This window comes from Equus quagga, chromosome 3 (genome assembly GCF_021613505.1).
Source record: "Equus quagga isolate Etosha38 chromosome 3, UCLA_HA_Equagga_1.0, whole genome shotgun sequence".
NCBI classification, from domain to species: Eukaryota; Metazoa; Chordata; class Mammalia; order Perissodactyla; family Equidae; genus Equus; species Equus quagga.
In genome coordinates, this window is record NC_060269.1 from 96,519,526 (window position 1) to 96,536,408 (window position 16,883).

The 16,883-nt window shown below is 39.7% G+C and overlaps 1 protein-coding gene across 2 annotated transcripts in view; it reads left to right on the forward strand.

Annotated features, from left to right (window-relative positions):
* Positions 1–1,184: 1,184 nt before the first annotated feature.
* G3BP2 (G3BP stress granule assembly factor 2) overlaps positions 1,185–16,883 on the forward strand; it is a 33,458-nt gene continuing 17,759 nt past the window's right edge. The window contains exons 1-2 of one of the 2 annotated variants that reach the window (XM_046657178.1): positions 1,185–1,403; positions 16,725–16,843. In XM_046657178.1, coding sequence (XP_046513134.1) covers positions 16,749–16,843 — 95 coding nt within the window. In that variant the 5' untranslated portion in view covers positions 1,185–1,403; positions 16,725–16,748. The remainder of the gene's footprint in view (positions 1,404–16,724; positions 16,844–16,883) is intronic. The other variant, XM_046657179.1, reaches the window with a different exon arrangement.

Genomic DNA, 16,883 nt, shown 5'->3' on the forward strand with positions numbered 1-16,883 from the left:
AAAAAAAAAAAAAAAAAAAGACTAAGCAACCTAAGGTAAAAACAATGTAAATTTTGGAGGTTGAAACCTTGGCATTGCCTCCGCAAACCTCAGCTTTCACATAGGAAAAATACCTTCAAATTGCTCTTATGGCATTACGAAGAAAACTGATGAAATGTGTATGTATATATGCCATACTATGTTTGGTACATAGGCATTCAATAAATGTGTTTTCTTAATTTCCCTTTCGTTTGTTTCACCATTTCCTCAGCCTTTTCTCCCAAAATTCCTCTGCTGTTTTGATATTCTCTGAGAAACATTGCGAGAACTAAGGTGCAAAGTGGCTTCCTTGACTGTACGATTTGGCTTTTTCCATGAATCAAGGTCAGGAGAGGCAGTGTCTAGTGTTTTCCCAGCCCTGCCCCGGGGCCAAGCCTGGGCCTAGATCTAGGACAGGGCTGTAATCCTGGTATCTCCTGGGATTTCAGCTCTCAGCTGCCTTAGTATGTTAAATGCTTAGTATGTACTTAGCAATACCTAAATACAGAACGGGCACACAATGAAATAGATTCTTTTCCCTTCTGTGCTGGCCACGGCCTATTTTTCCTACATCCCAGGGCCTAGGCCTTAGTAAGCCCCGTAATATATATTATTTTGAGGTGTTAGGATGAATGTAACCTTCTCAGTGGAGCTAAAAACCTCCATTTCCTAGGATGGGTTAATAAACAACATAGATGAGTTTAGGGTGCAAACCGCTGAAACCGCTGGCTGCATTTTATGCTTGTCTGCAGCAGCAACCTGCAGACGCCTCGTTCAGAGAGAAAATTACTAAATCTCCCCCTTGGTTAATATTCATAATCAAAGGAACCAGACATATCCGTCTCCAAAGACAGAGCCAAAGACAGCGCCGCAGCGAAGAGGCTCCCGTTCAGGCACGATCTTGAAGGGCGGCCGGAGGAGTAGGAAGGCAGCCTCCTTGTGACGTAAAATCAGCGGACTCTCGCCCCGGCTTTAGGCCGGTTCCGGTTCCCCGGCTTTCCGGGCGCGAGAATACGTGAGCGCGGCGGCGTTCTGCGCGTGCTCCGCACAGGGACGCCAGAAGGTTGGGTCCAATTCGCGAAGGAGATGCGTGATTGGCCGAAGCCGTGCTGGGGGGTTCCCCAGGCCTTTCGGCAGGGGTAAAACAATAAGAGGGGGCGGCGGCAAAGGGGGCGGGACGTCTGTGTTCCTTGTCGCTCGCCGCAGCGCTTGGCGCCCGGGAAGAGGTGGTTGTAGGGGAAACGAGCTAGCGGCTTTCCGGCTTCCGAGGCTTGAGGTTCAGCAGAGGGGGGGGGCGGCGAGCGAGAAGGATCCGCGGCAGCCGGGCCTCGGCGACTCTCCTGCTGACCTCCGCGCGACGTACCCGCCGCCGCTGTTGGTTGGAGGTGTGTACGGGGGCCGGGAAGGGAGGTCGATGTGGTGGTCGGAAGGGGACATTCCCTTCGCGCCCCGCGGCTCGAGGCAACCGTCGTGTGAGCCCCGGTGTCAGAGGTGTTGCGGCAGAGAGAGACATTGTTCTTGCCGGCTGTCTGCGCTGCCGTGTGTGCGTGAGAGAAGCCGAGCCTTTCCTCTCAGGTGAGGTATGGGAGGCCGCGTGGGAAGGGAAGTGACCGGCCCGCGTTGGGTGGACTGAGGACTACGAGGGCACAGGTGGGGCAGGGGTCTGTTGGGGATGAGGTGGCGAGCCGGGAAAGAGGACGCGGCAGCTCCCAAAGGTGCGCTCGTGGAGGCTTAGTATGGGGCGTGGGGAATGGGCTTTCTGAAGGGGACGTTTTAGGTGGGCAGCCCACCAGCCTCATCCGACTCATCTGCGGCTCTTATTCCCGGTTCTCTGGGAGCGGAGAGGCTGTCGCCGCCCCGCCCGTGGGGGAGGGGAAAAGAGGCTGTGGCGGCGGAGGCAGAAGCGACGCAGATGCGAAAGTAGCGGCCTCCGGGCACCATTTCTGTGCACGGAAACACAATCCGGGTTTGAAGGTAGACGCCGCTAGGCTCCGCGGTCTTGCTCGCCTCGGGTTTATCCCGAACGTGCTCAGAAACCGGGGTTATGTATAACGTGCACCGTCTTCGTGTCCTTTTTGTGCGGACGTTGCCTTATTGACCCAGGAGTAGAAAAGATGTTTGAGTGTTTTGGGGAGTGGGTTTTTTCCTCTTCCTCTACTTTGTTGGGTGGGGAGTGGGGGGTAGCGGGGCAGAAAGGATAGTCAAGAGGAGGAACATAGGCTTCCCTAAATGGTGTCGATTTTGTTAGTCGAATATGATCGAATTTTACCTGCTTCTCTAAAAGCAGATTTCCTAAGATGGCCCTGTGCTGCTTTGGGGCGAATATGGATTTGCATCAACAATTTTCCGCATAGATCAATTGTTTTCCCCCAAGGTGTACCTAGTTTCTTAACAGATTTGGGGAGGGGGGTGGGGGGGAGGTGCCTTTGCTCTCTTTAAAACAAAACACCACTACCACCACCCACGTGCAGCAAAGCTGGAATAATAGCAGAGTTGTTAGTTGTTTCCCACTCCTCCCATATGATTGTTGTGATATTAACTTGCGTTAAAATACTGTTTTTTTAGATTTAGGGCCCCACACTTCGTGCTAGTCTTCCAAATGTTAGCGTTGCCTGTACCTGGATCTGTGAACCATTAACTGCAGTTTGGGCGCCCTGTATGCTGGAGGGGACGAAGATGGGAACTCCTTGTCCAGCTCCATATTTGGAAGTTAATATAGCTTAAGGCATGTGAACAAAGTTTCACAGTAAATATTTGGCCCTGTTAGAATCCAGTGGTCCTTTTGATATCTAAAATTTCTGGTCTTAAAAATTAGACCGTAGGATTACTTTGAATTTCTTCGAACTGAAGTATGTATTGTTTCTTTGGTGATAATTGCCTTCTAGTTTTCTTAAATTTTTGGCATTAGTCATGTGTATCCTTGTGTTATGGTTTAATCTCCAGAGGCTATTTAATCCTGAAAGGTTATCAAGGAATTGTAGGGAGGATAAGGACTTCAAATAGATTGCTTACTATGTAAGAACTGTTATGGCTCAAGCTGTTGAATATTTGAGGTTGAAATATTGGTCACTGATGAACAAGTATTGAGAGTAGAGAGACCCAGAATGCTTGTGGGGTGGTTGGGGATCAGAAGTACAGAAGGAAGAAGAAAATAAGTCCAATAATTTGATAGTCGAATTGAGTGTTCAGTTAAGCAGCTGAGCAGTTAACTTGTCAAAAGACAGCTCTTGAGTTTTGAGTGGTATTGGCACTGTTGGTAACAAGAAATATGCATTATCCGTATTTCCCTTATGCGAGGTCAAATGTGAAAATTTTGATATCAGTTACTGAAAATCTATGAGTACTAATAGTGTCTTTAGATTCTTAACAGCTTCTTTATCCTGCAGAATTACTGCTATTGATTAACCATTATCAGGATTGAAAATTCTTTCCTAGGTTGCTTTAAATACGATTTTTCCCCCACATTTTATGCTGAGTGGGTATGGAGGTAGGGAATGACCCTTTTTCAAGGCTAGTTTTAGTTGGTACAAACTTAAGGGTTGTTTCTGAACTTAAATTCAGTGGTGTTTAATTGACAAACATAATTTAGTTGATCTCCACTGGTAGACTCTTAAGAGCTGATAGAACAAATTGGTTATTTTCCCAGAATTCTGGACTGGCGTCAGAAGCAATAGAATCAGTTTCTTGATTGCTGTGCCTCAGCTTATTTTTATCTTTTAATTTCTAGAGATTTTACCCTATTTTGATATACCATTGTAGGTATGTTGGGACGACTGTCTTGGATTTCCTATTACATTACTGTTCTCTTCTTTTGGCTTCTCCCAACAGTATCAAATATGCTAACAGTTGGACTTTAAAAGTTTTTTATATTTTTGTATCCCTGGCTGTTCTTCCAAAGCACTTGTTCTTAACCCAAGTGTAATGAAAACATCACTAGAGACAGGAGACCTGATTTCAAACCCTCTCATAACTATAACTGAGGGACCTTGAACTTTCCTTAGGCTCCCTGAACATCAGTTTCCTTTTCTGTAAATGAAGCTAATAGCCTATCTATTTCAAGGAGATAAAGGAACGGGTAGGTTACTTGTTAAACTTTAAAGCATAGTATAAATACATGGTTTTATTTTTGTGAGACAGCATGTCCATTTCTTAATGTTTGGTTACTGTTAATAGTTGCTAAACTTCAAAACTTGCCTCCATACCTTTGGGCTTTGAGGAAAGAAAAGGCTTGATCTACAACTAAGTTTTATCGTTTATTTCTACCACTGATTCTTAGATATTGTTTGTGACACTTTGGTCTGCCACATCAGAGATTGAAGGTTGCTGCTCTAAAGAGAGATGCATTGCTGTTTTGATTGGTAAAGTCATTTTTAACAAAGAATTTCAGAAAGTTTTAATATGAGTGTACCTGTTGAGAATGGGTGTAGTCTGTGGCTCAGTGAGAAAAGCCCTGGGCCTGACTAGTGTGAGCCCCTCTGAGTAAGGGGCTGTAGAGGGGACAGGGAGTAAATATCCTATAGTAGAGATAAGCTGTGTACAAGCATAGACAAATTGGTAACATAGTTTCTTTCTAGTAAAGAGAACTGCATCCTGTTACTAAAGATCTTATTCTTTTTATAAGAAGCAAGATATAGTATATATAACTTTACAGTGCCAAAAAATTATTTCTGTAGATTTTTTTCTAAATGTCGTTTTCTTTTGCTTTCCTGACCTTTTTTTTTTTTTTTGTAAGATGACATAGTGTCTTGATTTCTCAGCTCTTTTCATTTAGGTCATTTTCTCCAGCATTGAAATAGCCACCAAAGTGTGACATGAAATTTCATGTCAGTGATTTGCGATGAGTGAAATTTTTTTCCCCCAGAACTACTTAAGCAAAGACACCACTGTTCTTATCACTTGTTATAGATGGTGATCTGGACATTCCAGGCTCCTCCCCTAGAGTGAATTTTTGATTGTGCACTTTGATGCTTATATGTAGTGGTGGTGGTGGTGGTTGTAGCCAGGTGTTTGAAGTTATCAGTTTTAATTCACTTTTATGATATGTAGGTCTAGCCATTTTATCACTGTATGGATAATGGAGAAGTTCCTTTAATAAGAATGGAGATGCCATTTCGGCGATCTCTGAGATTAAAGAGAATTGATGGAATACAAAATCATCTTCCTTGTATTACTGTGTCTTTTCTATTGTAATCTCCTCTGGTAAATATTTTGCTACAGTAGATATAAAATATTAGCTTCATTTTTTTTACCCAGTTTTTTTACATTGCTTTCACATTATTGAAGTCATACCTTAGTTGCAAATTTTATATTATGTTTTTCTGTGTTTTTTCCTATGGTTTTATATAGTCTTTGACAATATTTTAATGACTGCATATGAACACATGTTTCACAGTTGGGGTTCAGTTTATTGTATTTTTGTTTTTAAGATCATTGATATCAGGTTTTCAGAAAAAATAGTACTATATCAAGTAAGCGTATCAAATGTTTTTAAATTACCTTTTGGAAACATTAAAGTTGGAGAGTACACCTTAGGTTCTAGGCAGTAAATTTTTCATTATTACTCTTTCTCTGTAGCCGCTCATTTAATATTCCAGCATGGGATCTTTACTAGTTTATTTCCCTCATCTCAGCCTTCTCAGTCCTCTCTTCAATTAGTTGATAATATTTAAGCACACTCAGACTTTAACCATAAATTGTCACTAATGTAGGCGTGTCAGAAATTAGTTTTTTGTTTTACTAGTAGTGCTAAATGCGTTTTCACTTGCAACCTTTATTCTAGATCCATGTTTCCTAACCAGTATCATGAATCTGTTATCAGAAACTAAATGAAAATTTAAAAATTACGAAGTTTAATATATGCTCTTTGCAATACTCAGACAATATTGTAAGTATCTTACCAGTGGTATTAAAAGTTGGTATATAGCTTTCCTTCTTTTTTTCTTCCCTGGACCCATAACACCTATATTTCTTTTTCTGTCATGCCTGTTTTAAGTAATAGGACTGGTAGTATTATTCTACAGTTTGGTTATTACTTTTGCAGGCAGTATTTCTTGTCTACATTTGTAACTTGCCTGTTGTTCCCCCTCTTTTTTTTCTTTTTTGGTGAGGAAAATTGGCTTTGAGCTAACATCTGTGCCAGTCTTTCCTCTATTTTACGTGGGATGCCACCACAGCATGGCTTGAGTAGTGGTGCTAGGTCTGTGCCCAGGATCCGAACATGTGAACCCTGGGCCGCTGAAGGAGAGGGCACAAACTTAACCGATACTCCACTGAGCCAGCCCCTGTTTTTTTCCTATTTTTAATGAGTACATAGTGCTGTATTTTATAGCTGTGGCAAATTTATTAAGCCATTTCCCCCTTGATGGACATGTTTAGACTGATTTTTTTTTTTCTTTTCTGGCAATGGACAACTTTGGACATACATCTTTGTGCAGTTGTGCATACATTTATTTCTCTGCAATGTATCTTTTTTATTTTTATTTTTTAAAGATTGGCACCTGAGCTAACAGCTGTTGCCATTCTTTTTTTTCTTCTTCCCTGCTTTTTCTCCCCAAATCCCCCCACTACTTAGTTGTATATTTTTAGTTGTGGGTTCCTCTATTGTGGCATGTGGAATGCCGCCTCAGCATGGCTTGGTGAGCGGTGCCATGTCTCTGCCCAGGATCCGAACCGGGGAAACCCTGGGCCGCCGAAGTGGAGTGCAAGAACTTAACCACTCGGCCACCGGCTGGCACCTGTAATGTATCTTTGAAGTGGGATTACTGGTTATGTGTTCATTTAATTAGTTTGATTAAAACTGCAAAATTACATCTCCAAAAGGTTATAACAAGTTATATTTCCAACCCTGTGTGTGAAGGAACCTGTTTTTCCATGCCCTTAACAACACAGGATATTATCATTTTCATTTTTATTAATTTAGGTGAAAGATGGCAACTTTGAATTTTTTTTTCTTTTCTTTTCTGAGGAACTTTAGCTCTGAGCTAACATCTGTGCTGATCCTCCTCTGTTTTTTTGTATGTGGGACACTGCCACAGCATGGGTGGTGAGTGGAGTAAGCCTGTGCCTGAGATTCGAACTCACAAACCTGAGCCACTGAAGTGGAGCACGTGGAGCTTTAACCACTCTGCCACGGAGCCGGATCCAAATTGCCCCTTTTTTGAACTGTTGAATATTTTTGATTTCAGGGTGCTGTGTTTCCCTTATAAATGCTTGGTATGTGGTAGCTTCTCCATAATGTTTATGAGGTGACTGACATAATGGAGCATAATTGTATTGGTAGATTTTAAAAATTGAGAAATAATTTACAAACAGTAAAAACCACTCTTCATGTGCACAGTTCTGTGACTTTGGACAGACATATAACTGTAGTCATGAAACTGCTACTACGTTCAAGATATAAGGTATTTCCATCATCCCCGAAGTTCCTTCCAATTCCTTTATAGTTGTTTCTCTTCTACCTCAAGCCCTTGGTCTGATTTAGCCCTATAATTTTGCATTGTACAGTGTCATAGCAATGCAATCACATAGTGTTGACTTTAGCTTTGAATACTGCATTTGAAGCTCATCCATGCTGTTCCATTTATCAGTCAGTTCTTTTTACTGCTCATTTACCAGAGTTTGTTTGTTCATTCACCTGGCTAATGGTCATTTTGTTGTTTGCAGTTTTTGTACTTTTATTAATAAAGCTGCTGTAAACAATATACGGGTCTTTATGTGGACATATGCTTCATTTCTCTTGGGCAGTTATGTAGGCGTGTGATTGCTGGGTAGTATGGGACATGCATGTTTAATTTTAATTTTAAACTGCCATACTGTTTTCCAAAGTGGCTATATCATTTTGTTGTTCCTATTTTTACCACCCTTGGTAGCAGATAGTATTTTTAGATTTTTAACATTAGCCATTATTGTAGGTGTTTAGTGATGTGTCATTGTGGTTTTAATTTGCATTTTTCTTATGATTAGTGATGCTGGGCATCTTTTCATGTTTGTCATCTGTATGTCTTGGTGTGGAGTGTATATTCTCATCTTTTGTCCATTTTTAAATTGGATTTCTTGTTTTCTTATTAAGTTTTGAGAGATCTGTATTTTCTGGATATGTCCTTTATCAGATATGTATTCTACAAATATTTTCTTCAATACTGTGGCTTGTGCTTTCTTTTTCTTAGTGATACCTTTAAATGAGCAGAAGTTTTACATTTTGATGAAAGTCCAGTTTGTCACCTTTTTCTTTTATTCTTTTTGTGTCTTATCTAAAATCTATTTATTTATTTATTTTGAGGAAGACTGGCCCTGAGCTAACATCCGTGCCCATCTTCTACTTTATATGCTGGACGCCTGCCACAGCATGGCTTAACAAGCAGCAGTGCATAGGTCCGCACCTGGGATCCGAACCAGACTGGCGAACCCTGGGCCGCCAAAGCGGAACGTAGGAACTTAACCCCTGCGCCACCGGGCTGGCCCCCTAAAATCTTTATTTAACCTAAGGTTACCAAGATTTTCTCCTGTGTTTCTTCTAGAAGCCTACAGTTTTAGGTTTTACTGTTAGGCCTGTGGTCCATTTCAAGGAAATTTCTGTACGTGGTGCAAAGTATGAGTCCACTTTCTTTTTGCTTTTAACGTATGGATGTCAAGTTATTCCAAAATCATTTTGTTAAAAAAACAAAATTACTGTAGTACCTTTGAAAATAAGTTGACTATGTTATGTGGGTCTATTGGGGTTTTTTTGTTTGTTTTTTTGAGGAAGATTAGCCCTGAACTAATGTCTGCTGCCACTCCTCCTTTTTGCTGAGGAAGACTTGCCCTGAGCTAACGTCCGTGCCCATCTTCCTCTACTTTATATGTGAGATGCCTACTACAGCATGGCTGTGTGAAGCCGTGCCGTGTCCACACCCGGGATCCAAACTGGTGAACCCCAGGCCACCGAATCAAAACGTATGAACTTAACTGCTGTGCCACTGGGCCGGCCCCCTATGTGGGTCTATTATAATGCTAGATTTTGGAAATTCATCTCTAAAAGTTCTTAAAATTATTTGCTAAAACTGCTGTACTTGGTTTGTTTCGACCTTTAGTTAATCTCAAAAGTCTCTTTATATTACAGGAATAGTGTGTGTTCGTGTAAATGGATGTGTACCCATATGTTCGTTTACATATAAATAAGCAAAGCTGTGTAGAAGATTGACTTTTAAAATATTTTGAAATTGCATAGTAGATGATTTAATTGCTTAATCTTTTGATTAGTATTGCCGCATAGCAGTTTTATTCATTAACTTTTGAAGTATCTTTGTATTTTAATAGGTTGCTTCTCTTTTTTTAGGAGGTCTTTATTTTTTAAAGATTTTATTTTTTCCTTTTTCTCCCCAAAGCCCACCCACCAGTACATAGTTGTATATTCTTCGTTGTGGATCCTTCTAGTTGTGGCATGGGGGATGCCGCCTCAGTGTGGTTTGATGAGCAGTGCCATGTCCGCGCCCAGGATTCAAACCAACAAAACATTGGGCCGCCTGCAGTGGAGCGCGCGAACTTAACCACTCGGCCACGGGGCCAGCCCCTTAGGAGGTCTTTAGTATCACAGATTCATTCAATTTTTTTTTTAATCCTGTTATGTGCAAAGTAATGGTAGATGCTGTGAAGAATGTCTCTTGAGCATCTCCTGGATGCATAACACTGCCAGGTGAATGCTCAGTATTAGCACAGAGGAGTCTTGCAAACAGGAGGGAGAGGTGCCTATGCATATGTAAGTATATTGCCAGGACTAAGTGCATTAATAGAGCTAAAGAAGAGATAACGCAATAGTAAGAAGAAGAAATGGTTAATTCTGCCTGGGAGACCTAGCTAGGAAAACCGGGTAGAATTGGAATAAGATCTTGAGTAGGTTTTTGAAGAGTGGTGAGGGGAAAGATTTAATGGTGTCAGGTTTTGAGGAGGCAGTCATCCCCCCAAATTTTTCTCTTTTTAGCTCTGGCTTGGAATATTCACTTCCTCATTTTCTACACATCAGATTTCTGCTCCTGGTTCAAGAGATACGTTCTTTGTGGTAGGGCTGTAGCATTTCTCACATAAGATAATTGTGTTTAAGGAGTCCATCTCTCACTGGACTTTAGATTTATTTGGAGCAGCAGATTGAGTCTATGATATTCACCATTGTTTTTTCTTGCATAGTTTCTGGCACATATATAGTAGGCATTTCAGTAAATTTTGAATGAATTTGTGTTGTCCCACCCATTCATCCAACTGTTGAATGAAGTAAGAGAGGAATAGAGAATGAAAATTACAGGTTCAGGGAATGATGGTGAGTGGTATAGTATTCTTAGAGCATAGAATTTGCTACAGAGGTGAGAAATGTAATGGGAGATAAACATTTGAAAGGTTGCTTAGGACCTCCAGTGTTAAGTCTGGCTTTCTGTGGAGGGCATTATACTTCAAATGGAAAGCAGGTGTTTGGATTCTATTGTATCCTACATAGGTATGATACATAACCTTGCAAGACTTTTGAGGAAGAATTAAAGGACCTGAATTAAATGGGAGTGGAAAGGATGGGACAAATTCCAAGAGACTTTTTGAGTTGTCAGGATTTCAGTTTGAAGCTTAAAGAAGGAAAGTCACTTAGAGCTGAGCTTTCAAGCAAAGATCGATGGTAGCACCATTAACAGAAATAAGGAAACTATTTTCTCTGTATGGGGGTGATGGGTATATTGGGTTACCTATGAGATGATTTGTGTTTATTCAGCAAGAGGTTAAAAGTGTAAAGTTTGAGTTCATGCACACGCACAGTAGAGACTATATACAAATTTAGGCAGATAAGAGAGCCGAAGCCATTAGACTATCTGAAACTGCCAGATTAGAAGACAAGACCTTGAGGACTTCTGCATTTTGGTGAGAAGGAAAGTTGTTTAGTTGTAGAAATCTAGAAGCATTGGGAGGAGGAGGTCAACAGTGATAGTGTGGACAGGTAGAAGACTGAGAAGTCATTGGATTTTTTAGAATTGTGACTTTCCAGAGAATTACGTTTAAGGGAGAACTCATTATATTTGAGAGAGGAGTAGAGAAGAGGAAAATTAAGACAAATGCACAATTAGTAATTTAAGGCAGAATATGATTAATAAAATGCCCAAAGTACTTAGAGAATTCAGAGGAAAGATAATTATATTCTATTAAGGAATCAGGAAAGATTTTCAGGGGGACAGATTTTAGTTGAGTCCAAGTAAATGTGTACGGTTGTTAGCATTACAGATAGGAAGGTTTGGAATGAGTACAGTCATGCTCTGGCTGTATAATGATGTTTTGGTCAACAGTGGGCCTCATGGATGATTATGGTCCTATAGGATTAGTACCATATAGCCTAGATATGCAGTAGGCTATACCATCTAAGTTTATGTAAGTACACTCCGTGATGTTCTGCCTAACAATGCATTTCTCAGAACATGTCCCCATCATTAAGTGACGACACATGACTGTATTGGAGTAGGAGTCAAAAGTCCTAGTACTTGTTCATAGACTTCTAGAATCGTAGCCTTGGAGCAACCTTAGTCTAACTTTGAACATACGACTATTTTACTGTATTTCTGCTAAATAATTCAGTTACTCTCTGGAATAAATACCTGCAATGAGTGGCCATTCGTGATGTAGCTCTATTCTAGCTATTCTTGCATGATATTGAATCTAAATCTACCTTCCTGTAATTTCCATTCACTGTTCCAACTAGTATTTAACTTGTGCAAAGTAGAACAGAACTGTCAGCTTATTTTAGACATTAAACTTATATTAATGTTGCCTGAGATTCTTTGCTTCGGCGGAAGCCCCATTAATACTAGTGATTCACGGAACTTCTAACTAAAAAGTAAACAAAAAATTTAAGTACGTAACTAAAAGCTAAAGTTTTGGTGAAGGAAGGAAAAGTGGGTGATAACTTTGGTTGATAACAGTTTTCTTAAAAAATAGTTACTATGAAATTGAGGAAATGTGAGCAAATTGTAGGATATGAAGCCCAGTGGGACTTTCTTTTCTATCTTTTTTGTGTATATGTGTTACTTACTTCCTCTCTTCCACTGCCCTCTCAATGGGTATTAAGAGATTCAGAAAAATGGTGACAGTTTATGTAGAGCAGTTTCCCGTGAGAGCTGGAGTAGATTTGCTTCAGGAATTCATCTAGGCAAGTGAAGAGGAAACATTTTAAGAAATAGGAATGAATAAAAAGATATTGATGGGGCCTGCCCCGTGGCCGAGTGGTTAAGTTCGTGCTCTGCTTTGGCAGACATGGCACTGCTAAACAAGCCATGCTGAGGCGACGTCCCACATAGTGCAACTAGAAGGACGACCTACAACTAGAATATATAACTCTGTACTGGGGGGCTTTGGGGAGAAGAAGCAGAAAAAGAAACAGAAGATTGGCAACAGAAGTTAGCTCAAGTGCCAGTCTTTAAAAAAAAAAAAGTAAAAGTCGGGGACCGTCCTGGTGGCGCAGTGGTTAAGTTTACATGTTTCACTTCGGCAGCCTGGGGTTCACCAGTTCAGATCCCAGGGGCAGACCTACACAGCACTTGTCAAACCATGCTGTGGCAGGCATCCCACGTATAAAGTAGAGGAAGATGAGCATGGAATGTTAGCTCAGGGCTAATCTTCCTCCCAAAAAAGCCCAAATAAGTAAAAAGAAAAAAATTAAATTAAAAAGAAATTAATTTAAATTGAATTAAAAAAAGAAAAAGAAAAGGTATATTGATGAACATACACAGGGATTTTTAGCGAGGTGGACAGAGTTGGAGAGTAGAATGATCTCTGAAGTAGTTGGGGCTCTGTAAATAGTGAGGGAAGCCAGGTGTAATCATCTTGGTATCTGGATGAATAAATGGATTGATATTGTTTTTAATTGACAAGGAAAAGAATAAATTTTACATTGTTCATCCCAATATGGGATCAGTCTCCACATTTTCCAGTATTAATGGGGGAAAGTGGGGTTTAACACATAGAATTTCACTTTTCTCTAAAAAATGTGAGATGATAATTGCTTTTTTCTTGGAAGGAGCTAGAGGCTAACAAGCTTTTGAAGATTCTTTTTGTTTATAAGTATCCTTTAATCTTGGCTGTCTTTGTTGAGCTGTATATAGTCTTGTAGGCTTGACCAGAGATCTCTTCTCAATTTGAAAATCAGAAAATCAAGATAAAAAGGTCATGAGTTTTTCATGGTCTTAGTTAAAATCTTTTTTCTCATTCCCGTGTTCTAAGGGTTTTTTTTGTTTTGATAAATTTTGTTAAAGAAATGAAAGGACCCGAATCTCAGGAATTGCTTACCTGTGAGTTGAGTGCTTTGCTGTGAATAATAAAATGGCACAATTCTTCTTGTAATCACATTTATTCTGAGTGTGTAATTTGGCTCTTTTGTTCTTTCAACCTTCTTATATACACTGACTGTGTGTGAATTATAAATGCAAATTTTATATTACTCATTTTTCCAAGTCTTATTTTCCACAACTACCCAAACTGCCTTTTTTGGTGGTTCATCTATAATTTATTCCTAATGCTACTTTGATGCATTCCTTATTTATTGAACTCTTAATTTTTCTACTCTAGCAGAGAAGATGGGCAGGATGGCAGTTGTTTGTGTAGAACACACAAATTAGCCTGGCATTAAGAAAATAGATAGCAGTGAGGTTGCTTCTTTCCCCCCTCTAATACCTTTACAGTCACACATGTTAGGTGATTTCGTTGTGCAAACATTGTAGAGTGTGCTTACACACACCTAGATGGTGTAACCTACTACACACCTAGGCTATGTGGTACTAATCTCATGGGACCTCTGTAGTTGGCTAAAATGTCGTTAACATGGTGCATGACTGTACTTTCTAGTTGATATGGTTGATTTCCATCCATCAGTTACGTTTTAGCCCTCTGAATTCTGTGTCACTTTAAATCAGAGTTATGGTAAAAAAGTAATTGATCTGTGATTATATTTGTCAGTATAATTTAATTGAAACACCATCCTCTGAGTAACATCATTTGGTTTTAGCATTTCCTGTGGGAGCCTCCCTGTACCTTAAAAAGGTGAACTCTGCATAGCCTCTTACGTATAGCTACTTGTTTAGGCTTTTTATATTAACATTGCTTTATCTCATTCACCATTTGAAGTTCACTTTTCGCGTTACCTCCTTTGAATAAATAATAATTTATTGAACAATAGTCGAGTAAAAGTTACCTCCACTGCCTGTCTCCCTTGCCTGGCTCTCTGTCTACATTGGTGATATCATAGCCATAATACTTCAGTGACTTGTATAGGCACTGGGCAATTTGAAGCCTCTCTTGAACTTTGTTGGAATAACTCTTTAGTGTATTTTGACTTTTCTTTGTATTGAGAGTATATTTGTTACCTTTTTTTACTTTAGTTATATGTAAGTGACAAAAATGGTAGGTGAATGTGTATTTTGTAAACAAGATGGGAGATTTGGTATGAATAAAATGTGTCACCGTAGAAAATCTGGAAATATGGAAGAGAAATAAGAAAAAACGAGAATCCCGAAACCCAGAAACAATCCTAATAGCATTTATGTCATTAACTCTTTGAACAAAACTATTTTGTACACAATTGTTTTATTCAGAGTGTAAGTTAGTATCATCCCATGTCTTAGTATTACTTTAACAACAGTTGTTACAGTATTAAAGTGTGTATAATTTCCACATTTTAGTTATTTTATAATATTTTAGTAGAAAAGTCTGCTGTTCTTCACCCTTCCCCATCTTTCAAGATAATAATACTGTGTTGCTTAAGTTTATTACTTTGAATGTAGCAAATGAGTCCTTTTATGCATTAGAGTGTGTTCGATCCTTGTTGTTGGAAGTTTTTTGATTTAGGGGAAACTAATGGTACCTGAAATGACAGTATCTGATTCTGCTTTGTAAGTTAACTTTTTTTTATTGAGTTGGTTTAATTGTAGGTGGTACATAATTCAAGGTAGAACGAAGACTGAAGAGCAGGTTGTCAGGATTCTAGGCTGGGTTTGTTGTGATCTCACAGCTAAGAAGAAATAGCTGAGTGAAAAGAATTGAACACATAAGCCACGATACGAATTTTTCCTTATTTTACAAAATTTATTCTTAAATATACAACAAGCTGCAAGACAACACTTCCTTCTAGCTATAAGTGGCAACAGATTAGTTATGGCAGAGAATCCAGATGTTTAAACAGGAATGGAAGTAAGGGTCACCATTGCCTCAGGCACAAGGGACAGCTTACTTTCTGCCATATTTTTTAATTCCACCTGTGGCCAGAGGACCCTTCCCCGTGGCCTTCACTTTTAGCTCCTCCGGCTTCTGCTCCTCTCTGTTTCTGTGTGGAAGCCTCGTCTTCCTCTTCCATCTCCTTGGCCTGCTTGGGTTCTTCACGGGCTGCTTCTTGCCACTGCCCCTTCCCCAGACCCTGCCAGTAGAAGCAGTGATTAACTATTCTTGAAAGCAAGTGAGGCATTATATAAAAATTTAAACATCTTTTGGGGGGACGTTGTAGACTGAGAGTTTCAGGACAGCTGCAAAAGGAAATACAGGAAACCGAATAGAGCATTATGTAAAAGTTGAATTGGAGTCACTAGAATTGTATAAAGCTATAGGCTTATCTGTAGGCTCCACTATGGTTGGTACCTGATTTTTGTTAAAAACAGTATGACAGTTGTAGTGGTTAGGTTGGGCTGTCTTTGCCTATAAAATTTTTTGTTTAAAGGAAACCTACACTGAAATTTGTTACACAGGAATTTAAACTGCTTCCTGATTTGCCCAGTAGATGCACACTTAGATATAAACAAGTAATATTCAAATTTTCTTTTTTTCCCTCCCCTTTCTCCAATTTCTAATGTTATAATTTTGACTGTTCTAAAGGCTGTAAACCTGTAAATCATGTACTGTAAATGGTGAGAGGTTGTGTGTCCATTTTAATTTTGTACTTGTTTTTCTTGGCCTTACCTTTGAGATTTCCGTTCAGAGGTACTTTATCCATAGCACCTCTAACCCATTCTGCTCCCTGTTTGTTTATATTCCATGACAGATTATAAAATCCCTGAGGGCTAGAGTCTTATCTTTTTCAACAGGTTATCCCGTTTACTATAAACAGTATCTGGAATGTAGTTAGATGTTTCATTAATAGAAAGATTGGAAAGACGTACACCAAGTATAAAAGACTATTATTTCTGAGTACTGAAGTTATTGGTGATTTTTAATGGTAATCATTGTCATTTCGAAAATAGTAAAATTAATCCCTAGAAGGAGAGAGAATGCAAAGACCACCTACCTTTTCCCTGTGATAAGTGTAATCCCCAAGTCCTGATTTGTGCCCTCTGCCTGGTTCTTAAAAATCATTGGAATCCAAGAACAGAGGAGATAATGGTCCTTAAAGGAAAAAGGTACTGTGAATGGAAAGACTTGGTTATGGTGTTTGGAGTGGAGTCCGAGGCAGCTCTGGACTCTGGGGAATAAGAAAGAGAACTGTGCTACTTCCCTCCGTATTGAGGGACAGGGAGGTCAAGAAATAAGAGACGGTGGGGGGGGGGGTGCAAATGTTAGAGATCACCAGTAGTTGTTGGGAATTGATTATTTTGCTGTTGCAAACTACTGTTTAATAAATGGTGTTAATTTTCTTTATTCCCATTTGTATGGCTAAGAAAATTTACTTCATGGAAGATGACACAAAAATGACTTTTTAATAGCTATTATTCTTGTGTTTGCTCCCTTAGCATTTGACATTGTGCAGCAAAGAAATGGTTATGGAGAAGCCCAGTCCGCTGCTTGTAGGGCGGGAGTTTGTGAGGCAATATTATACTTTGCTGAATAAAGCTCCGGAATATTTACACAGGTAAATTTTAAGTGGATTATTTAGTATTTTTATTCAGTTT